The following is a 24,029-nucleotide window of genomic DNA, read 5'->3' on the forward strand; positions in this document are numbered from 1 at the left end:
AACCAGCAGCAGAATGTGACAATAATTTCATGAAAGTTGCACTGTTTGGCCTTTGAGAGGTTTAAAAAAGTTTACTCAGTTCATTCAGAGTTTATTATTATGAACTTATTTTTACTTTCTTACTGTTGGGCTAGTATTATACTTTGTACTAGTCTTTTTCCTATTTTGCAAAGGTAAGCAACAGCCTGACAAAGCCTTGATAGCAATGATTTCACATACAATTATGTAGCTCTTTGGGGGGTGTATATATATATATGTATATATATATATATATATATATGTGTATATATATATATATATATATATATGTATATATATATATATATATATATGTATATATATATATATAAACGGGGTGGTATAGGTATGGTATCGGTATCGGCCGATACTGCACAGCCAGGTATCGGTATCGGGGCCCAAAAATGGTATCGGTGCAACACTACCGATAATGTCAAGCCGATAATTCTATTAGAAGATTTATATAAAATTTTAAAGTATACACAAAAGACAATATTACTGTGGAAAAATATAATTTATTGCTCTTTTTTTCAACATAAAATACGAACAAGTATTCAATTCCAACATCTAAATAATGACAGATTGTCTGACATTGTGTAATGGTAAACTTTTGGCAACAATTACTTCCAGAGTAAATACCTAAGTTGCACAAAAATGCCTTTAAAAGTAAGCCATTCCTAACGTATATAACATTAATACACTGCAAAACACACCTCCTTAAAACTAGTCAGTTTTAAGTGTAAATCTATTGGAAATAAGTGAAATTATCTGCCAGCGCTTCAAGTGTATTTCTCTCAGATTTCTTGGAAGAAAAATAGCTAGCTGAAAATAATCTTAACAGCCTTATTTTAAGCAATACATTATTATACTTAATCCTTAAAAAAAAAAAAAAACTTTTAAATAATATTTGTGGCTACAGAATATTATTGTTATTTCTTTACAACAGGAATGTGCATATTTAAATTGATAAGTGTTAATAAGTGCCAATAAGTTTTGATTATCTACTGTGACTGTAATTGAGCAGGCATAGAAGTTAAAGTCCGTCGGAAGACAGCTACTTGCCGACTATCGGTCTCCAGTCGTGCCGGTGTTTCGCCTTAGATGCGAGTTTACCACCCGCCTTGGGCTGCTTTCCCAAACAACCCGACTCTGTATCGTCACAAGCCCCGTAGTTTAACTTGGTGTTTACAATAGCTTTAGCATTCCCGATAGCAGCAGCCTCGTATTCGTTCCAAAAATCTTTGTGATGCAGTTTTAAATGGATGCTGGGTTAGTGGTTTTGAATGAGGACGCTTTCTTTCGGCCTCGTGGAACTTCTGCGGTACATGTTTCGCAGATGGCGAGAGCGTCTTTTTTTTAGTAACAGCCAGCATAATATTCAACTATTTCTTGTCGTGTAACTCCGCCTCCTCAACCCCTCCTCCCTCAGGGGCTTCAGAGAGGGGAGGGGTTGAGGAGGCGGCGTGCTGAATTCTTCGGTTGTGCACATTAGGAGGCTAAATCAAGTATATAATTATCGGATTGCATTATCGGTTGATTTTTTTAATTATCTGGATTATCTGTGTGACGTCATAATTGCCATTATCGGCCGATAATTATCGGCGACCGATATTATCGTGTGTCTTTACTTTTTATTTACTGTATGTCAGTCTTGCAATCTAGTTCCGCTTGTACCGCATGAAATAATTTTATCTGTCTTTGGCTAATCAAACTCTGTGGGCAGGCGTGAACTAGGCGGTGTTTGAGTTTATAGAGTGAAGCTATTGCTCCTTCGTTCCCAGCATGGCAGCGATAGCTGAGGTTCTGCATGAGCTCTCTCTGGATTTAATAACGGACATGTTAGACTTAGCAGAACACGTTGATGCAGGAAATTCGGACCCTGAGCATGTGGCTTACAAACCACAGCGGTTTATCGTGAGAGAGAGCTCATGCAGAACTTCAGCAAAGGCTGCCATGCTGCCATATTGGGAAGGAAGGAGCAATAGCTTGACTCCAGAGCCATGTAGCTTGACTCGATCAACTCAAACCCCGCCTAGTTCGCACCCGCCCACCGAGTTTGATGAACCAATGACAGATAAAAGTATTTCATGCAGTCCAAGGGGAACGAGTGCAAGAATGAAATTGAAAATTTGAAATAAATATATGTTGAAATAAATAAATAAAAATTGAAATATATGTTCAAATAATAAAAAACTGTTGAATTAAATAAATACAATTAAATGTTAAATATATGGAAATAATTAAATAAATCATTGAAATAAATATTGAAATAGAAGCATATTAATGACACATTTAATTATTTAATTCTGTATTTATTTTTAATTTTTGCACTCCTGGTCCTCCATAAGCTTCATTTAGAGGTCTCAGTGATGCGATGGGTAGTGGGACTCATGATGCTCTGGCAGCCTGCTAGTCCAACAGTTGATTGTGTTGTGCTGCCCTGTGATTGGTCAATAAAGCTTGTGACTTGTGTCACACAGCCCAACAGAAGGGTGTGCAGTGCAGGGGGAACAACTGGAATGGATTTGGATGTGGATTGTGCGTGTGTGACAACTGTTAACTCATTGGCTGACATTGATGGCAAGAGACATCAAATCCATTTGAACTGTTCGTGGCGGCGGCAGTGATCAACTCTAGCCTTTCCAGTTCAAATAGATTGGGCATCTATCAGAGGCAACGCTTTGTAGGGCAGGTGACTATTTTTGCTAATTAAAATAATTATAATGATAAGCCCATAAGGTCCTTGATCCACATAGTACGTGGACATCACATTTTGGATATTGCAGGCAACAATATTAGCCTTTGGTAAACATGCCCCAAAATGTAATGTCCACATTTGTGGACACCAGGTCTCAATTCTAACTGAATATTTTTTTTTAAATAATTTCCCACTATTATATTTTTTGTTACTTTTAGGTTTGTATATTATTAAACATAATTATGTTTGAAATGTTGATTAAAAACAAAATTAGTAAAATGGAATGAATGACAACATGGTTATGGTCTTCATTTTTTTTTTTTTTTTTTTTTTAATACACTTTCATAGTATTAAATCATTTGCTTGCCACTGACAACTATAAACGTCCAGTTCATTTAAACCGGTAGGACTGAGGTTGTGAAGTCTGTACTAACTTTTCTGTGGCATTGACAGCACAAAACGTCCAGTCTATTTTGACTGAAAGCGATCATTCGCTGCCAACTTCTCTAGGTCAAAATGTATTTCTCACGCTGTCAATAGCAGCCAATGAGTCAAATGAGTGCCTTATGAAGGTTTAATGGTCATGAATTAGTTGAGTTAGATTTCAGTCATATTTCTGCATATCTCACCCCTCTCAAACGATTCTGTGAGCCACAACGGAGATTTGTCATATTTCTGCATATCTCACCCCTCTCAAATGATTCTGTGAGCCACAACAGCAAGCATCTTTGCCCACTTGACCGATTTGAAGATTGTCTTGATCCTTTTTTTTTAATTTTTTTAATTTTGTTGAAAACAGCCAGTCAATCTACACTTAGCTTTGTTTTCTTTCTAAATAAATATTTGTGTTAACATCTGTTTGTGTACCTTTGTTTGTCCCCCAGCGGGTCTGTAAGCGGCGAGGGAGATCCAGACCCAGCGAGTCGATTTTGGGACGAGCTCTCTCATGTCGGCCTTCCACAAGATCTCAGCGTCCAGTCTCTCTTTGAGTCAGGTGAAATGGTTTTCACTAGAGTTGTCCGAGAGTGACTTTTTAACAGATAGCAGATATCCCAATGTTGTCCTACTCCAAAAACCGATACCGATATCAAACCAATACTGATATATGTGGTCGTGGATTCTTTAATAATAATTAGGCGATAAAGAATTACAAACACAGGCAGGCAATCATAGGACACATGGATTAAAGTGTGTGTGTGTGTGTGGGGGGGGGGGGGGGCAAACATTAAACAGATGCCCCCCCCCCACCACCACACACACACACACATTCCCTAGATTGTGTGTGGGGCGATATTATCGAGGCGGTGTTCGAAGTACCGTACTTAAATCAATTAACGTAAATTAACCTATTTTCATTAATTGGCTGTTTATAGTAAAGTTTTCAGTTTAAATGTACTTCAATAACAATACAGTACTACAATAACAGTAATACACCAGAAAACGTGTTGTTACAGACCAATGGCATCACTTAGCCTCAAACTTGAAATTTATGATTCATGTTCGCTCTGTTTCCCGACTTCTTGAGGTGGACCAGAACCTTCCTTCATGATGTGAAAGTGCCATTTTAAGACTTTATTTTTATTATAATTATTTATTTAATATTACATTAAAATGGTCAAAAGAAGACAAAAAATATCAAAAGTTCACATCTTTCTTCGATAAACCCCAAAAAATAAATAGTCAAAAGTTTTGCTTGTGCTTTTTGTGTAGTTATGTAATGAAGCACAAGAACCAGAAATGTTGAATGGTTACTTTTTTTCCCCCTCCCACTTTCTTTTAAATTTTTGTATGACAGGGCAATGCTGGGCACATCGGAGTTGTGCCTCATGGTCTGAAGGTGTTTGCGAGGGCGAGGGACAATCTCTGCTTAATGTGGACAGAGCCATTGACTCAGGGAGCACAAAGGTGAGTGAGTGGGGGGCATCCATGCCCTAATGGGTATTAACACCATCTTAATGTGTCGTGGAAGGTCTACCTCTCTCACTGAGGCACAGTAAAGCTGATGGATCAGTCTGGCTGGTAAAGGTCAGCTCTGCACTGTGGCTCTGTCAACTGTGAAATGGAAAAGGTCACGCCACTCAACTGGGGCTGAGCTCTCATGGCGGCTCAGCCCGTGTAGCATGAGCAAAGGCACAGTGCAGTGTTTGTTTGCGCCACCGATTGGTTGTGCAGTCTGTCAGCAAATCTTCCACTTGAACTCTGCAGCGGCTATTCAAGTGCACTTAAAGTACAGAGAGAGGAATAGAGCATGGATAAAGTTTACCTGAAGTAATAATGTTAACAAGAGGGTCTTGAGTTTGACTTGAAAAATGTCTTCTCAACTAAGAATAAGTAGATCCTAAAAATGGCACATTTGACTATTCAGCAGGACAAAAAACACCCCTCATCCCCAAATGTCTCTTTCCTTGCAGCACTGTGCATACTGTAAGCGCCTTGGAGCATCCATTAAGTGCTGTGCTGAAGGATGTACTCAACTCTACCATTACCCCTGTGCGGGGGCAGCAGGGGCCTTTCAGGATATCAGGAGTCTGTCGCTCCTCTGCCCAGAACACATTGATTTGGCCATGCATAAATGTAAGCTGCCCTTAATTACCAACAGACTGTTCCCAAAACAGTTTTGTTATGGTCTCCCTTATTCTCTGTAATATAAATGCTTGCATTTTCCCATCCACAGTTGTTGACGATGCAAATTGCGCACTGTGCGACAGCCCAGGGGATCTACTGGACCAACTCTTCTGCACCAGTTGTGGACAGCATTATCATGGCATTTGCCTGGACATGGCAGTCACCCCACTAAGAAGGGCTGGCTGGCAGTGTCCTGAGTGTAAAATCTGCCAAACATGCAAGTGAGTCACTTTCCATTATAAATGAAATAATTACAAATAATTTAAACAAACAATTGAAGGTTATATCAGTTCTGTGCACCACAAGATGAACGGTAAAACTTCTGAGTATTCCTAGAGTAGGGCTGTCAAACTCTTCTTTGAAGCAGGCCGCACTGTCATTTTTTTGTTTCTTTCAGAGAGCCATTTTTTTTCTTTTTGCCAAGAAGGGTTGCAATGACTAATCGACTACTAATTATGAAATGAACCGAAAATTATTTGATAGTTGATGAACAGTTTCGATTCTTCGTTGACCTAAAAAATGCCCAAATCCTCTTTTTTGAAACATTTACAGTATCTGTAAATTACGGCTGTCCCAAACGACCAATTTTCTCCCGATTAGTCAGCCAACTATTTTTACGATTAGTCCACAAATCTAATAATTGGAAAAATATATATATTTTTTTTTAACTAATTTAGAAATTTAATTTTTGTTGACTATGTTGACTAGTCGGGACAGCTCTACTGTAAATAGTATCTAATTTGTTTAATGATGATAAAAAAAAGCAGAAGGGTGAAAAATGGTAAATATTTTTTATTATCAGTTTATCAATTTTTTCATCAACATTTTTTAAAATAACAGGGTGAAATTGTAATGATGTATTTTTTAAAAATGTTGAATTAAACACTAAAAGCAAAATACAGTTGGTATTCTCGTTTTTTTTTTTTTAGAATAAAAAATGTTTGTCTTCAATTCAAAAATAAGGGAAAGGTGAACATTCTCTGACTTTGTAATGATGTGGCAGGCCATATTTGGCCTCTCAGGCCTTGTGTTTGATACGTATGTCGCAGAGGGCTGCACCACATTTTTTATCCCATGTTTTGCAGGAACCCAGGAGAGGACACTAAAATGCTGGTATGTGACATGTGTGACAAAGGCTACCATACATTTTGTCTGCAACCCACCATGGACACTCTACCCACTAATGGGTGGCGATGTAAGGTAGGAAAAACAACATTAAGTAGTGCTGTCTTAGGGTGGATTTACACAGCGAGTCGAAATAACTAAAACCCACATTTATATCCATGTACGTTTCAATTGACACTTGTATCTGAGATGACTTCATATATGACTTGTATCGTTATTGGGCCATGTTGTGTAATACACTCTCATTGAACATAGCGCAGTCATTACAACAGAGAAGCATTGCATCCCACGATAGTAAAAACATCAGAATGGCTTCTTTTACCAAGAAAATGTCCTTTGCCTGGTAGAACTGCAGGGTATGCATCCAGTGTGGAACTCGAACCAGCGGGTTGTGGCACCACACCAGCCTGCTTTGTGAGAACTGTGTCCAAAACCAGGATCCTGCTCTGAGCTGTCCTATGTGTACTTGCATATTGGACCCTGAACATCACAAAGACCTACTCCTCTGCCACACTTGTAAGAGGTAGGTTAAAGTGCTTTGCCCCTTGCTCTACATTGCTTATAATCACTTCCAATCCTTACAATTAAAAATGGAATGGACGTCAAGTGATGTCAATGGCACTAAAACTGATAATTCACTGCCAGTCCTTCAAGTAAATTGCAATGTTTCCTCTTGGATTTTTTTTTTTTTTTTTTTTAAACACTTTAAACAGTGGCGGCAGAGATTAATTTAGGCAGAGATTAATTTAGATACATTTTAAAAGCATCTGTCATACAAATATATGAACTAAATACTGATATAAATATATTAGATTTATTTAGATTTTTTATTGAACAGAATCATACTGGGTGACTGTGATGTGCCTAAATCATCACACGATATGTCAAAAATGAAAGACATTACAAAACTCTGGCATAGGCAAATGTGTTGAACATAATTTCCAAGTATTATTTATTTCAAGTGCCGGTGATGCCCACCTTTGAGCACCTGATTTCAAAACTTAATGTTTCATAATTTCCCGACTATAAGCCGCTACTTTTGTCCCGCAATTTGAATCCTGCGGTTTATAGTCCAGTGCGGTTTATTTGTTGGGTATATTGAACATGTGTCCAAGCTAGAGTTCTGTTTTTTTTTTTTTTTTTTCCCCCCACATGATTTTGGCACATTCTTTTTGAATCACCCTGCAGGGATTCCCCTACATACAAGAGATTGTGGTGCACCGCCAAACCAAAATAAAAGCCGGCACGCCTTGCAAATAAGATATTTCTTCTCTTATTTCTTCTTCTCACCGAAACTTGGCCGAAACTACAGTGCCCTCCATAATTATTGGCACCCCTGGTTAAGATGTGTTTTTTAGCTTCTAATAATTTTTTTAAATTCAAATAATATGGGACTTAAATGGGGAAAAAAAAGAAAAATCCAACCTTCAATACAAGTGCTTTTATTCAGTGGGGGAAAAAAATCTCACATAAAGAAATAATTATTTGACATCAAATAATGTGTGTCACAAATAATGTCAAATAATGTGACATCAAATAATGTGTGTCACAATTATTACCACAATTATTAGCACTCCTGGTGTCAAAACCTTGTACAACCCCCTTTTCTCAACAAAACAAAGTCTGGGGACTGACCACAGTCCCAGGCTTCAACTGGGACCGTGTGCTTTGGTCAGATGAGACCAAGATTGAGCTTTTTTGGAACCAAACACTCTAAGTGGGTCTGGCGTGCCACAAAAGATGCGCATGCTGAAAAGCACCTCATACCCACTGTGAAGTATGGGGGTGGGTCAGTGATGCTGTGGGGCTGTTTCGCTTCCAAAGGCCCTGGGAACCTTGTTAGGGTGCATGGCATCATGAATGCTTTGAATTACCAGGACATTTTGAATCAAAATCTGTTGCCCTCTGCCCGAAAGCTGAAGATGGGTCGTCAATGGGTCTTTCAACAAGACAATGACCCTAAACATATGGCCAAATCTACACAGAAATGGTTCACCAGACACAAAATCAAGCTCCTCCCATGGCCATCTCAGTCCCCAGACCTTGTTTTGTTGGCAAAAGGGGGTTGTACAAAGTATTAACACCAGGGGTGCTAATAATTGTGACACACATTATTTGTGGTCAAATAATTATTTCATTATGTGGGATTTTTTCCCCACTGAATAAATGCACTTGTATTGAAGGTTGGATTTTTCTCTTTTTTTTTCCGTTAAGGTCCCATATTATTTGAATTTAAAAAAAATAAAAAATTGTTAGAAGCTAAAAAACACATCTTAACCGGGGTGCCAATAATTATGGAGGGCACTGAAGTAAAACTCTTTACACGGCCATCAGATCTTCCCACTCCTTGAAATGGGTCCGTTGACAGAATGACTCTTATTGTTGTGGTAATGTAGTATGTATTACGGCCAAATGAAAGGAAAAAGAAGGTCTACGACGGAGGTCTGCGAGCCGCGCGCCGCTCTGTAGCGCTACCCTAGTTGCTCCCTGGAGCTTTTTCAAAGATTTTTGAAAATGGAAAAAGATGTTTTAAGACAGTTTCTGTAGCAGTGCAAACATGAAATAAACATTCTTTCAATTCATTAATATTGTAATGAAGTTAAACTTGAGGTGGCATCGTACAACAGAGTAGTCACGTGGTGCGTCATTCTCTATAGGATTCACTGTAGGGAAAATAAACATTTAATCATGAAGGCTAATTATTTCCTAGTATATGTAGCCAACTTAGTCATTTTGATAGTAGGCTAATAAAGCTAATATTGATACATACAGCTGGTGTTGCATTCATTATAAGGCCCATACAAGGCTTTTAATTTTTCACGGCTCGAGACATACTTTATCAGTGTTTTTTTGGTCAAATACGTCTCTTTCAACATATTGGGTTGCCGACCCTTTGGTCACTACGAGATGTAAGTCATACTATTGCTACGAGAAAAAAAAGTCGTATTATTACGTAGGGTAACGTAGCTGTAATCAGCTACGAATTTTACGTATATGTACCATAGCTGAGAGCTACGACATTAGCCTGGCTAATGAAATATTTCAAATATATCTTCGTTATGGTTCTTCTTGGGGGGGAAAAACACATGGGAGAGGGGGGGGGGAATCACCGTGGCACGACATGGTGAGGCTGTCCGACTCCGATGCAGCCCACCACCACCCTGCCCTGTATATTTTGCAAAAGTAAAGGGGGGATTTTTTTACTTTTTATTTTTTTTATACAAACACTCAGCATTATCAGTGTGTGAGCCATCAGTCATTAATACCTACCTAGTGTCATTTCAATCAGGTCTCTTCTAGCAAAAAATATTTCAATAAGCTCATCTGAAAAATGTAGTAAGCAGTTACAGAATGGGCGGCATCACCGAGTGGTTAGCACCTCAGTTCTGAGATCAAGGGGTTTTTTCCCGGGCTTTGGCCTTCCTGTGTGGAGTTTGCATGTTCTCCCCGTGCCTGCGTGGGTTTTCTCCGGGGACTCCGGTTTCCTCCCACATAAAAAAAAAAAAAAAACATGCGTGGTAGGCTGATTGACCACTCCAAATTGTCCGTAGGTATAAGTGTGAAGGTTAAGTAAGGTATAAGTAAGAATGGTTGTTTGTCTCATTGTGCCCTATGACTGCAACCAATTCAGGGTGTATCCCGCTTACTGTCCGTAGTTAGCTGGGATAGGCTCAAGCCCCTCTGCGACACTCGTGCGGATAAGTGGCATGGAAAATGAATTAATGAGTTACAGAATGGCGTGTAGATGGTAAGGTTAGCCTAATGCTGTCAATTAGTTTACGTACCTTAGCGACAATAAGATGGTACTGGACCAATTTAACATGAACTTACCACTAAGTTACCTAATGTTGTAGGGTCGTTAGTATTATTGTCCCAATCCTATACCTGGTGTCAGTAACAGCAACTGATACAGCTAATTTTAGAGTATTGGACAGTATCAAATTTGATCACTAGCTGTAATTTAATAATTGTCTAAAAATGTATATTGGATCGGTATCAGCAAAACATTACAACAACATTATCTTGGGGGGGAAAAAAAACGATCGGGGCGTCTTAAGTTACTATGTTGTGATCGCCGTTTGAATTTTAACTGCACAGAAATGAGACGGGCAGAGTCAAGCCAGCGCATGTTTTGCACCTATTATACTTGAAGCTTGCCAGATGATACCGCAGTTAGCCAATATTCTCCCACAACGAACAGGTAGTAAAACGTGTCTCTGGCCTAGGAACAACACTAGACTGTAACAGAAGAAGAGACTTAACTTTTCACGATAGCAATCAGCCAGGTTTCCGGTTTCAAGGTATACCGCGGTATGAAAACGCCCGGTTTCAAAACCTCCAAAATTTTCCGTCATACCGTCCCTACAATAGTAGCTATTTTTTATGTCCCAAAATGCAGGGAGAAATCCCTCACTTGCAGCTGCAAGGCTCAAACCCTCCCACCGGTTCTTTCTCAGTGTCAGTGAGTCAGCTGTGCTACACGATGGCTGGAGGATGTGAAACTCCTGAACTGTTTCCCCCATCAAATAAAACGAAATCGATGGTTGGGGAATGTTTCAGCTACAGAAAAGTTGCAGACGGCCGCGGTTTAGAAAAGGAGTGCCAACTGACATGTAAAACATGTTTGCGGTGAATGGCTGCCAAGGAGGCAATAGACCCTACTCACGTGATGTCACAGCCACGCCCCCGCGCCATGTTGTCAGTCTACTCGTCATGTTAATGCGTTAGCGCTTCGTAAATTCCTCCTATTATGGCATGTTTTTCTGCTCGTTAACATTAATAATCAAAATGGTGAAGGCGTGTGTGGCGGTCTGTTGCAATAACAGAGAAGATAGACGGAGAGACTTGAAGTTCTACCGGATTCCGAGAGACCCGGAGAGGAAAGCGAGATGGGCTGCTGCAATTCGACGAGAAAACTGGGCTCCAAACGATTGCCACAGATTATGTAGTAGTCATTTTATATCTGGTAAAATGCATTTAATATATATTTAGAGGGTTTTGGGCTGACAACCACAATTAAGATCATTACTAGGCTAATCGCCGACAACATACACTCAGACATTGTGAATGAACTACCTGAAATATATAATTATAAGGGGATAATAAGACAGCTGTCATACAATTAATTTACAATTTCACTATTGAGGTCAAAAGCCAAAAAATAAATTCAACTAGGGACAATCTGGAGTAGTGCTATCGCACTTCATATTTATTACATATTATATATGTATGTAGTGAGAGTGCTATCACTAAACCATATAAACATTAAAAGCCCTAGCTCCATTGACAAATGAAATGAAATACATTAGACTTGACAGTGGATGTTAGCAAGAACAAAAGATTTTGAAAAATTTCGTAACTCACATTCCCGAGCACAAGATAGATTCCTGCCGAATTTTCGTGGACGAGGACCTGTTTCACCCAACCAGCAACGAAGTATTTATAAGCCTCCAAGCTCTTAAAGTTTTTCAAACTTTCGTGAGAATAGGCTGATTTTGTGTGGACAAGATAGTTGTAAATATCAGGGTAGCAGATGTCAGGCAAAGACGGCGAAGTCAGCGGGTCGAAAAACATCGATTTAGGCATCAAATATGGATCTGGCGAATGGATAAACTGAAGCTTTTCCACATAACGCCTTTTATGCAACGCATCCAATGAGTTTACAGCGTCAGATAACACCGGGGCTTCCATGAATTGCTCTATAACTTGCACGACTAATTGAAAACAATGAGAATAGGTCTAAAAAATACGGACAATATGGCGGCCGGATACAGCGACACGTCATTTTGTGACGTAGGTGATTAGGGTCTATACCTCCAATATGATTTTGCATTTATACAAAAAAGGTTAGTAAACACTGTCATGAATGTTTCCCACCAGCTACGACAGTTTAATTCCAGCGTGTGTCTAACGATGGGAAAACGTTTTTTTTTTTTCTCTCTGGCAACTGTCTGTGCCGTGAAATTGTGATATTTTGGCTTAAGGTTAACATACCGTCAGAATCTCATACCGGCACATGCTTAACTCATTTGCTGCCAAAAACGTATAAATATGTTATATTCTTAATTGTTTCAGTGTCCCAAAGACGTCTTTCACGTTTTTTTTTTTTCATAAGAGACATTTCCGGGTTCTGATTCAACTGAGCTCCAAAGCACTTAGCTGAAAATCCATTTTAAAGCAATAAAACTGGCCACTGGAGGGCAGTAGCGCATTTGGTAAGACCCACAACCCGATACAACGGCAACGAACGGCCGGGCCGCACAGTCAAAGCGGTGGTGGAAAGTTGCCAGGCGGCGGACGACCGAGCAGAACAACAGAGAAGACACCCGGGATGCCAGGCGCTGGACGACCGAGCAGAACGACCAGGACCACCAGTGCAGCGGAAGATGCCGTTAAGTCCGTGCTGCTTGCCGAGCAGACCCTGCAGGAACAAAAAAAAAATCGCGGACGACCGAGCAGAACAACAGAGAAGACACCCGGGATGCCAGGCGCTGGACGACCGAGCAGAACGACCAGGACCACCAGTGCAGCGGAAGATGCCGTTAAGTCCGTGCTGCTTGCCGAGCAGACCCTGCAGGGACAAAAAAAAAATCCGTCTTTATGAGACAGGTGGCGATGTGGGAGAATTTTACCTGGCTGTCGCGGCGACAACACTGTCATGTCTCAGTTATGTGTAAATAAATTGTTACTTTGCTATCAAAAGCTCTATTTTTCTTGTTGTTTGTTATTTTGTAAAAGGAAAACATTATTCAGATGTTTTGGATGTAACTAAAGCAAAAAATAGCTGTGGTAAAGTCAAAGTTATGTTTGAAATGTATGCTTTCACAAAAAGCTCAATTTCTCTGTTTTTTCATTAGAAATTGGAAAATTGCTCAAACTAAGCCATTTTCTAATGCTGATTTCTAAAGAATGGAAAAAGATAGGAACTTTTTTTTCCTGCTGAAAGAAAAGACTCTAATCTTTCTTTTGGTGGATTCCATGTTTAAATCGCAATAGCACAGAATTTTCTGTGGGCCTTGCAAAATCGGTCAACATCCATTAAAACGGCCAGGAGCGAAGGTCCTTGCTCCGGTGAAAATGGCTGGGAGTGAATGAGTTATTGTGGCTGTCTCATTTTGAGTCATCTTGGTCAGTCTTAACTGTTAATTTTACCATTCAACTCAACTGTTAATGTTCTTGTGGCCTACATGACCCAAAATGTGATGTCAAAGTATGTGGACGTTCGGCATTCATGGAGTTAAGATTGTTTTTTTTTTTGTTTTTTTTTTTCTTTAACCCCTAATTACCCAAAAAATCACATGCCGTATAAAAGGTTAATAAATTACCCATAAAGTCCTGATGACCAATGGATTTGAACTCTTTTTCAGATGGCTTCACCTTGAGTGTGAGCGTCAAAACTCAGGCCAAGCAGAAAACCAGCCCAGAGAGGACTTTGTTTGCTCCAACTGCAGGTCTCCCACTGCACTGCAGGCGTGTCAACCAGAGGATATGGATACTGGCCCAGAGCTTTGTCCTCAGCCAGCCTCAACGCACACAGACTCTGAGACTGGTTCACAGCTGGTTCAAAAGCACACGGACCTAGAACCTGACGTTCAGCCGCTTCCTGAAATGCACAATGACCCCAAGCCGGAATTACTCGCTGCTCCGTTGCTCTCTGATCCAGAGCCTGTTAAGGACGCCGTTCTGGAGGAGAAGCCAGTTATGTCTGCCCAAGAGCCTGGTGGGTCCCAATTCCCTATATGTTTCCATTCAGCCATTGACCATGATAATAAACGGTCTTCAAAATCTTCTACATTTCTTATACTTGAAATTCATTGTACAGTTTTGTAGTTTAGCCACGAAATTCACATGTGTTCAGAAATTGCACTTTGTAGATACCCCATGAGGTACTGTTTAGCACTTTGAGGTGACTTTAATTTTGCTAAATAAATCGGTTATTATTACTATTATTAATTCTTCCGTTATTGTTACTATATTATATGAATTATTCATAGTCCATTATGCTTAAAATATGGTTAAATCATCATTTTCAGCTGTTCAGTTTTATGAGCTAGCTGTTCTTTACTTAGTGCTATCATGCCAACTTTTATCAAATTTTAGATTTGTCACAGATTGGATTTAAGCAAAAAAGAAGCGCTACCTCTTCTTGAATGACTTTCTGGAAGTTCATCCATCACCAGATGGAATCTTAGAAGGAGCAGAGTAAAGGAACTTCCTTGCCTGGTTTATGAGAAAGTGTCATTAAAAAATAGGCAGCACAGGAAAAATATTACTATCACGCTGGATCAGCTAGCGCTGTTTTTCCTATTTATACTTCCCTAGACCTGTATGCCCATTCACAATTTGGCTGGGGGCTCTAGTTGTAGATTCCCATTAGCAAAGTGCTGCTTCTGTATACCTGATAGGCACCTAGACCCTTTCATCTCGCACAAACTTTAATTCCTCTCACTGTGAAGCTTAATTCCATTGTGTCTAAGAGGAACAGAGATGTCTTGGCATAAGCTAGTGTGCAGCACTCCTCCAGTTTGGCATGCATGTGGTTGTCTGAGAGTAATGAGTGGCATCAGGAAACTGGATCGGTGTGCTGGGAATGTAGTTGGCGCTGCACTGCCCACACTGTCTAGACTCCACCTGAGAGGAGATTTTTTTAGTAGTATGATGGATGTGATATCTTTCTACAATCATGCCGTGCAGCAATGCTGGGTTCATTCATGACCGCTCACACTCACTGCTCCATTAGGCGACAGCTCAGTGGTCATCAACTCCTTGATTGTAAAAATAAGATGTGTCAAAGTTGTTTTCACCACCGGCCACATCTTACTTATGGTTACCCTCAATGTTGCCAGTTATATCAGTCAAACATCATGAATGTATATTGCTAAAGTAACTCTCAGTGTATGCAAAAAATATGCAGTTCTTTATGTACCTTGGTTTGAAGTTGTGGTTGTATTCACATTTGGCTGAGTAAGGGAATGAAATACAAATCAAACTGCTTATGTTTTTATGTAAAAAGGAACACGTTTAACGGCATTTTAAATTAAATAAACTAATGTTACGTTAGTAACCACGGTTCTGTGAATTCCGTATGACCGCCAGAGGGCGTTGCTGAAAGCACTGATTGAACATTACGCTCAGCAGGGATGAAATAGAGCTAGGCCTGTCCCAAACGACTAATTTCCTCCCGTTTAGTCAGCCGACTAATTTTACGATAAGTCGACTAATCTAATAATTTTTTTTACTACTTTAATAATGAATTTTTTGTTCAAGTTTATTCACAAAAAACATTTTGGAACACCTAAATTATTTATTAACGTATAAATAATTAACATAAATACCAATGATAAATCACAAACAATGAGGTCAAATGCTGCTGGCATTATTGTTGTTTCTTGTTGTCTTCGAAAATTAAAAGTGTTCGTTCATAGCCGACATGCTACCGTGGTATGCGAGCTCAGCTTAGCAAAGAGTACACAAAGTGGCACCCTCCATATTTTCCTTGAAATAATTCCAGGCTCTGGCTATTCTGGTGCGCTTTTTTTGGCTTTATGCAGTTTCACATGTTACCAACTCTGCCCTTTTTGGAAATTGGTGGTGTTTTCAACTCCTCACCGGCGATTCACTTGGCTCGTTGTCGTCTGTTCGTCTGGGTTCGTCCGATTTCCTCCTCAGGAAGGCGGCGGCGTGCATAAAAACACAGAGAGGCGTCGGATGGCTCTTTATGGATACTTTTATTAACCAAAACAAAAACATGGGGGATGAAGCCACTCAACTCGGCGCTACCCGCGCACTTTTCCAACTCACCAATTTCGCTCCTTCTCTCTCGCTCGCTCGCCCACTTTCTTCCTCTTTGCTCATTCTGACAACGCCGATCACATTGAAATAACAGCAGCCCCCTTGGGGGTGCCAGTAACAACCGCTTGTATCGCGAGCGCCCGCCATTCTAAACTTTATCCGCATGTAATTTTTTTTAACCCGTCATTACCCGTCGACGGTATGTTTTGCCCGTCGATGCATTTACGTCATCGATGACGTCGACGACGTCGACTAGTCGGCACAGCTCTAAATAGAATCTAAATTTGAGCAGACCCCCCCCCCCCGCTCCAGCAGCAATCTTTGCCTTGTTTATATAAAATAAAGAATGGAGATGACAGTGTTAATCATGCAAAAAAAAACACGCTAGTGGCATTTATTGATTTTGCTCCCTGGTTTTGGCCTTTGTACTGCCCTGCCCTTGTGTTTAAATTTATATCAAAATAATATGAACGCTTATGCTTATGAAAGCTAAGCTTTACGGTAATGAAGGGCTTTTACCGAAGCTATCTTAAAATACAGTGGGGAGAACAAGTATTTGATACACTGCCAATTGGCAGTGTATCAAATACTTGTTCTCCCCACTGCAACAGAATGCTATGATGACTCGGTAATTTTTTTTCATCAAGAGTTTCAGCTCCCTCATATTTTATTTACAGTAAAAAAGCTAATTTGTTAAGGTCTAAAAACATGAATATTACACATTATGCTAATGATCACCTATGGTGGGGAAATAGGCATTTGTAAAAACTTGTGCGGGCCAACGATCAATTTTATTTTTGTAATTAATTGCATGGTTTTGTAATTATGTGACAATCGAATTTTATATGAATAAAAATACCATTGATTATGACAGGCCCATGAACACAGTGCAACATTAATGATAGCTGCAAGCTTGGACACTAGATTTTCCTTTAAATCTAGTGTTTTATACAAAGTTAGAAACCATTATAGTTTATCATAATCTGCTATATACTGTAGTTTTAAACAAATTTATATATTTTATTTTAAATTGATTGAATATGATTCTGTATTGACGCCAAAACATCAAAGCTTTTCATGGATGCATTAAAATCGGTCAGAAAATATACAAATTACTATTTTGGTAACAAATCGTAATAATAGACATAAGTCTTTTAACTAAATTGAACTGTTTCAGGTTTTCGTATCTATATCCCTAAAATCTTCATAGTTGAGGTTAGCATCTTGAGAATCACTGTGTTTCACTTGCTAAAATATGTAATTTAACGTATATTACTTTAATCAATCATTTCTTCTGTGTTAGTACATAAAACACATTCCTCCAATTGCCTCTAGTAAATGAACTCTCCAATATTTTAAGTAATGCTGTACCTTTAGCGAAAGCTTAAGTAGGCCTAACTTAAAGGCTTGGCTGCATTAATCAAAGCAATGTATTTATCTAAACATCAACTCATTCACTGTAGGAGGGGGGTGGGGTGCATTAATATGAATGAGAGTGTGTGTTCAGCTCGGTCAATAGCTGAACACTAAAGAGACTTGGAGGGCCATCTCCTAAATGACTTTCTGGCATGGGCACCGGATGAGCACCTGCAAGCTGCACAGTCACAAGTCCAGAGCAACAGACTCTGGGATGTTTGTTGTCATGGTTACTCACTTCCTTGGCAGAGATGCATTGCAGGTGCATGCATGTGGGTGTCAGATCAGTGTGACATGGGAAGTTCTGGATGGAAATGGTGGGTGGCCCAGTAAGACTAGACTGTGTGAACTGTCAGTGGCTGTCTGGCAATGTATCTCTTTCAATAGGGTTTGCCCTATAGCCAAACCTTACTACTTCTATTCATGCAAGGCTGGTGTTAATATCTTTGGAAGCTGTCAATTAAAGATCAGCATTAACGGACTGAAAATCGTGTGAAGCTAGTTACCAAGTAAAGCATAAAAAGCCCTTATAAACTAGCTCCTCTCTAGTTGCAGCCAACTCGTTAGTGTAAGTATTGCATGTCAATGATGACGCATGTTGATAACTCCGCCCTAATTTCTCTTTTTTTTCCAGACACCGCTCTCAGAACAGACATTAACAATGAAATATACGGAACCACAGAATTCAAACCAGGTTGGTATTTTATCTCGTATTATTATGAAATGTTTGTATTTATTACCGTATATGAAAGTTTGTATGCAAATGAACAGTAATCATTGTGTGTTTTTACTTCAGAAATAAAACCTGCAGCAAAAACCGAAGTCATATTTGCGGACAGTCCTGAGGCTTCAGTGATTCTAATAGAGGCTAAAACAACGCAGGAAGTTGCTTTACAAACCAAGCCAGCAAATACAGAGACCTCCCCCAAACAGGGCACGGTCACCCATAGCACAAAGGATTTTAAGGCCATCATCGCAACCACCAAAGAACTAAGTACTGTATCAGTACCTCTCACAAACCAACCAATGGAAGTTTCACTATCCCAGGCTTTGTGTATGGATGTAGCCATGGCTTCTTTGTTGGAAAGTACTCCTAAAGACCTTAAGGACAGGACGGATGGCAATTTCCTTCAGTCCTCAGTCTCTGCTTCCTCAGAAGAACTTAACAGGACATCGGAGAAGATGCCCCATCTTTCTTTTCCCATGCTGTCTATGGAGGAGAAAGCACTCAAGGCCACTGTAGAGCAGTTGGCAGAGATGGTCACGACTCCTTCTCATTCCATGCCAGTGGCCCGTGGGATAACTCCGAGAGAACCATCCCAGACCTTTGGCGACCAGGGAATTTTCATGCCCACCACTACTCTTATACCACTCACCCCCAAGATTGGAATGGGAAAGCCTGCTATCACCAAAAGGAAGTTCTCTCCGGGGAGGCCACGGGTAAAACAGGTCAGAATCTAAACATCATAACTGGTGATTTAATTTCATGTCTTCATCTTACCTGTCTTACATCTCGGTAAAGACAACAAGTTCCTAATCCACGTTATCATTTTTGTGGGTTATTTTAGGACTGTGTTTTGTTACAACAGCAATGGGTTTCATGTTGGCAGACTATTCTATCGAAATTTTGTATGATTTTAGCTTTAAAGAGTCTTTGGTACTAATATTTTTCTTTGGAAAAACAAATGTTTGGTACAATATATCGAATGCCTTCAAAATTGTTTGACACCATTCTCTTGACTGACACCTTTGAGTATTGAAAAGCTCCGATGCTGTGGAAGCGCTTTTTTTTCTCAACATGTCAGGAAAACACTACTGGGAAATTCTTCTAGAACAGCTGGGGTTGATCAAAGGCACTGTGGTTCAAATTTTGATGTTCAATTGTAAACCCAGTTCCAGCCCCAATTATAAGAAGGTGTGCAAACGTTGGTATCAGTGTATATTTTGTTCATTTTAGAATCCTAAATCGGAAACTGGCTAACGATGACAAACTTTCGACTGTTTTGATTTTGTTTTGATATTAATAATAGAATACGAGAGAATGGAATTATCATGGTATTTTTGTTTTATTCATTTTGGTTTGTATCATTTTCAAATTGTTGTCTCATAAGTTGTTGATTTTTTTTTTTCAGTGAGGCAAGTCTTAAACAGCACGGATCTTGAAATCCATCTGTCCGCCATCCTTGACAAAGTAATAATAAGTGTAAAACATTAGCTATCATGCTGCTTTAATCATTGGTCAAATCACCAGATAAACCAAAAAAATAGGGGGGGGGAAAGTCAACAACCTCTGGGTCACAACACATCGAAAATGATACAACAATAAATAAAATAAAAACATATAATAATAATAAATAAAACAAAAATACTATGATAATTCCATTCTCTCATATTCTATTTTTAATTTCAAAACAAAATCAAAATGGTAACAAATAGATAGTTATTGGTTTCCAATTTTTGATATGAAAGCGAGAAATTAAATAAGTCGTTATCCGTTTTCTGATTTTAGTTTCTAAAACAGCTATGGAATGAATGAATGATACGTGTGCTATTACATTTTTTCCAACACATTTTTATTTGTACTATTTCTACTAGGGATGTCCCGATCACATGTTTTTGCACCCGAGTCACCTGATTTTGAGAATCTGCTGATACCAAATTTGATTTTTTCCCCCCAATTTAAACAAAAAATCTAAACGTATTGCAGTACTGTACTGTTTACAAGACTTCCTCCTCCGCTTATTCCGGGATTGTTGCAAAGTTTAAAAAAATAAAAAAAAAGTATTTACCGTATTTTTCTGACTATAAATCGCAGTTTTTTTTTTTTCATATTTTGGTTGGGGGTGCGACTTATACTCCGGAGCAACTTGTGTGTGAAATTATTAACACATTATTATATAATTTCACGTTATTTTGGTGTTTGGGTGTGACACTGATGGTTTGGTAAACTTGTTAGCATGTTCTTTTTGCTATAGTTATCTGAGTAACTCCTAATACCTATGTTACTTTAACATACCGGCTACGTCGGCATTTCGTTGATCATGCATCATGTAACATTATCATATACCGTACACTTACTCAACATGTTGTTCTCTATTGTATTTTTATTTTAAATTGTCTTTCAAGATGACATATCTGTTCTATGTGTTGGATTTTGTCAAGCAAATTTCCCCCAAAAATGTGACTTATACTCTGGTGCGACTTATAGTCCGAAAATACGGTAGTTTTGTTTCTTTTGGCGCTGCCATTGTATTTCTGGATTATTGTTACTATTTAGCCCTTGAAATAAATAAATAAATATATATACACACACACACACAGGTGGTCCCCGGGTTACGAACTAGTTCCGTTCCTACGCTGGCAACTCGAAATTAACCCTTTAAGTACCCATTAATACCCCCTAAATCTCCAAGTAACTATTCAAAAACATGTATTATTGTACAGTCCTTGCCAAGATATTCAAGCTAAGTCCTAGCTAGACACCGAGCTAAGATCCGAAATGACAATGTCAGACGTCTGTGTGCTTTGCTGACTTTATTCAGCTGCTCATGACATCAACACTTACAGAATGAAACTAAAATAAAAATGAAATTAAATCAGTTTCATCTTCAATAACAGCAATTTAAATTTGCGTTTAAAACTAGCTGCTGATACAGCAATAACAATCCAGACAAACGAATAGCATGTATCAGTTAGCATCCGCACATCATCCAAAACAATCACACCAACTCGCCCCAAGTATTCGACCACAATTGAAAACGCACAATAAACATTACACAAGGTGTTCCTATGTGGATGCTTCACAAGCAAAAAAATGTGTGCGCAGGCTTGCAGATCTTTCACCTGTCACACTCTGCGTCTTCATGGGCGCAAATGGCTGTTCCTAGTGTGTGTGCGCCTGCGCTCTTCTTCGTGTGCGCAACTGTGTTCTTCGTGTGTACATGCGCTCTTACCAGTGTGTGGAATTGCTACCTGCTCTACACTTCCTGTGTCAAAATAAAAGCATGCATTACTAAACAAGTGATGTAAAGTTGGATTCACGTTAGTCGAGTATGTCGTAACGTGGGGACTACCTGTATATTCATTGTATTTTTATTAAATTAAATACCCGATGCTTTTCACCTGATTCCGAACCTCTGAAAAATGGCGCGATCGGCCCGATTTCCGATCACGTGATTGGATCGGGGACTCCCCTTATTATTACTGTAACTAAGTAACTCACCCTTCTCTACGTTTTAATTTTTTGTCACGGGAACCTGTATTTGAATAGAGGAATGTAGAAGTTTTTATGTTCATTGCATTAATAGTTTCATTGTCAGGGTTGAACTAACAAGCCATGCCACATGCATAGCATTTCGAATCGAATCCCACCTAGTTGTGTGTATTATGAATGATGCTGGTCAGGATGGATAGACTTAAATCTGTAGAGGAGTCACTTCTGTTAGAAGAAATGACTCGACAACAAAAGTGATTTGTTACACAAGGCTTGGGGCACCTGTGATTGTTGGTGGCCTTCTATCAGATGATGGAAGTTATTCATTGCAGTTTTATTGCAATTTGTCCTTCAATGCAAATATGACAAACCTGGATCATTTGATCGCTTCCTGACTTTTACATGGCGACCTGCTGCATGGACTGCATTTAACACTGACTTGCTTTGCAGGTTGTTCAATATCTGTACTAAAAATGGTGCATGGGGGTAAAAAACATGGTTTTAATACAATAGTGTTATCAACGCCCTGGTCACATTTTTGCATGTCAACCATTTGTCACCTCAAACTGTTGCATTGATGGATGCATACAGTGGAACCTCCAAACGTTAAAACATTAGTGACTTTTAGTTGACTGTCACAATGTTGTAGTCCTACAAACACATTTTATTATACCGGACGGCAGCGTTGGGCGGTGGTTGGCTGCGAGGCATCGTGGTTCTGATGTTCAGAGTTCTAATACTGTTATCCTGCCTTTGTAGAGTTTGCTTGTTTTCCATCAATGAAACATTCTTTTTCGGTTAACTGATGACTAAATTGTTAATTAGTTGTAATGTGTGACAGGATAAAAAATATACTGAAGGAATCAGTTTTTGCGCCCCGGTCAACATCACATTTTTTCATTTTTTGTTTTTTGTTTGGGGTGGGGGAACGCTAAACAGAACAACTTTTTTTTTTTTCTTTCTCTAAAGTTTTATTTTGCTTTCCGTACAACCTAATATTACAACCTTTTGTTGAGGATTGAGTAATTTCATGATTACTGTTAAACACAAATTTTTCAGTAATTCTTATTCCGTGCGTAGTTTTATGTCACGACAGTATAAATAAGTAAAACAAAAACACGAGTTGTGTAACAGTTCCATTAAGCATGCCCCTATTGAGGTACTAGAGAAAATGAATTAATATTTCCATGAATCAATACAGTTTTCAAAACTTTCACCAGCCTAAACCAGTGTAAAATCAACAGGTGAAATGAATTTGTACACAGTTTAACATTCCTAAATTCAGGTGTAAGCATAATTTAAGGCTTATATTATAACAGTAACTTGAGTAAAATTAAATTATATTATGCTTGACAGAAAATAAATTGGAGATGGAACAGGTCGGTAGGTTGAAGTCCAAGCTGTACATCTTTTTGGTGTGTTCCACTGTATTGTATATTCCCATATGGCTACATTATAAACTCACCACCCCATTCTAACATCATTCTTTGTACATTGTTTCTTTGCTGGCTTTGTTTTTACGTTGCTGCATTTTGTCGCCCTCTTCCTTTCCTCTCTTTCTCACTCTCTCACCTCCCCTCCCTTGCCTTAGGGTGCATGGAGCCCCCATAGCAGTGTGACCTCCCCCTTGTCCTGGTCCCCAGACCAGCCAGAGGGGTCCGATGTCCCAAAGACCAGGCAGTACTCTGGCAGCCCCAGCTGGAGCATCAGAGTGGTAAATAAATACTGTGGCTTACTAGATGGTCGCCTGTTTGCCGTGGTGACTAGATTAACCCGAGTGTTCCTGAATGTCACCAAGATCCATAATTCCACTAATTCCAAGCATCTTGCTGAGGAGCAGTGGCTCATCGGCAAATACTTCTCAAAGTGGATGTGTAGTTGTTCTCCGGTTTGGTGTGCAGTAGTAATAGGATATTTTTAGAGCAGTTATACAGAGGTTTCGCTAATATCTATTAGTGGCCAGTCATTTTTCCCTGTCATATCGGTTAACAAGATATCTGCCTTGTTAATGACTTGATCCATACCTCTTTTTTTTTTCATTTTGGCTTGATGTGAATCACCTTTGGCAAAGACAAGTTTTACGCAGCATCATTTCGTATCATACTTCTGGAAAAGGTGCAATGATGGGAAGGGGAAGCATTC

The 24,029-nt window shown here is 39.3% G+C and overlaps 1 protein-coding gene across 2 annotated transcripts in view; it reads left to right on the plus strand.

The window, feature by feature from the left end:
- Positions 1-24,029, plus strand: part of kmt2cb (lysine (K)-specific methyltransferase 2Cb) — a 135,037-nt gene that overhangs the window by 51,359 nt on the left and 59,649 nt on the right. For both annotated transcript variants that reach the window (XM_057856562.1, XM_057856563.1), the window contains exons 6-15: positions 3,601-3,710; positions 4,512-4,621; positions 5,128-5,290; positions 5,391-5,562; positions 6,427-6,541; positions 6,814-6,989; positions 13,834-14,186; positions 18,309-18,368; positions 18,471-19,123; positions 23,479-23,601. In XM_057856562.1, the coding sequence (XP_057712545.1) occupies positions 3,601-3,710; positions 4,512-4,621; positions 5,128-5,290; positions 5,391-5,562; positions 6,427-6,541; positions 6,814-6,989; positions 13,834-14,186; positions 18,309-18,368; positions 18,471-19,123; positions 23,479-23,601 (2,035 nt within the window). The remainder of the gene's footprint in view (positions 1-3,600; positions 3,711-4,511; positions 4,622-5,127; positions 5,291-5,390; positions 5,563-6,426; positions 6,542-6,813; positions 6,990-13,833; positions 14,187-18,308; positions 18,369-18,470; positions 19,124-23,478; positions 23,602-24,029) is intronic.

This window comes from Corythoichthys intestinalis, chromosome 14, assembly GCF_030265065.1.
Source record: "Corythoichthys intestinalis isolate RoL2023-P3 chromosome 14, ASM3026506v1, whole genome shotgun sequence".
Classification (NCBI taxonomy): domain Eukaryota; kingdom Metazoa; phylum Chordata; class Actinopteri; order Syngnathiformes; family Syngnathidae; genus Corythoichthys; species Corythoichthys intestinalis.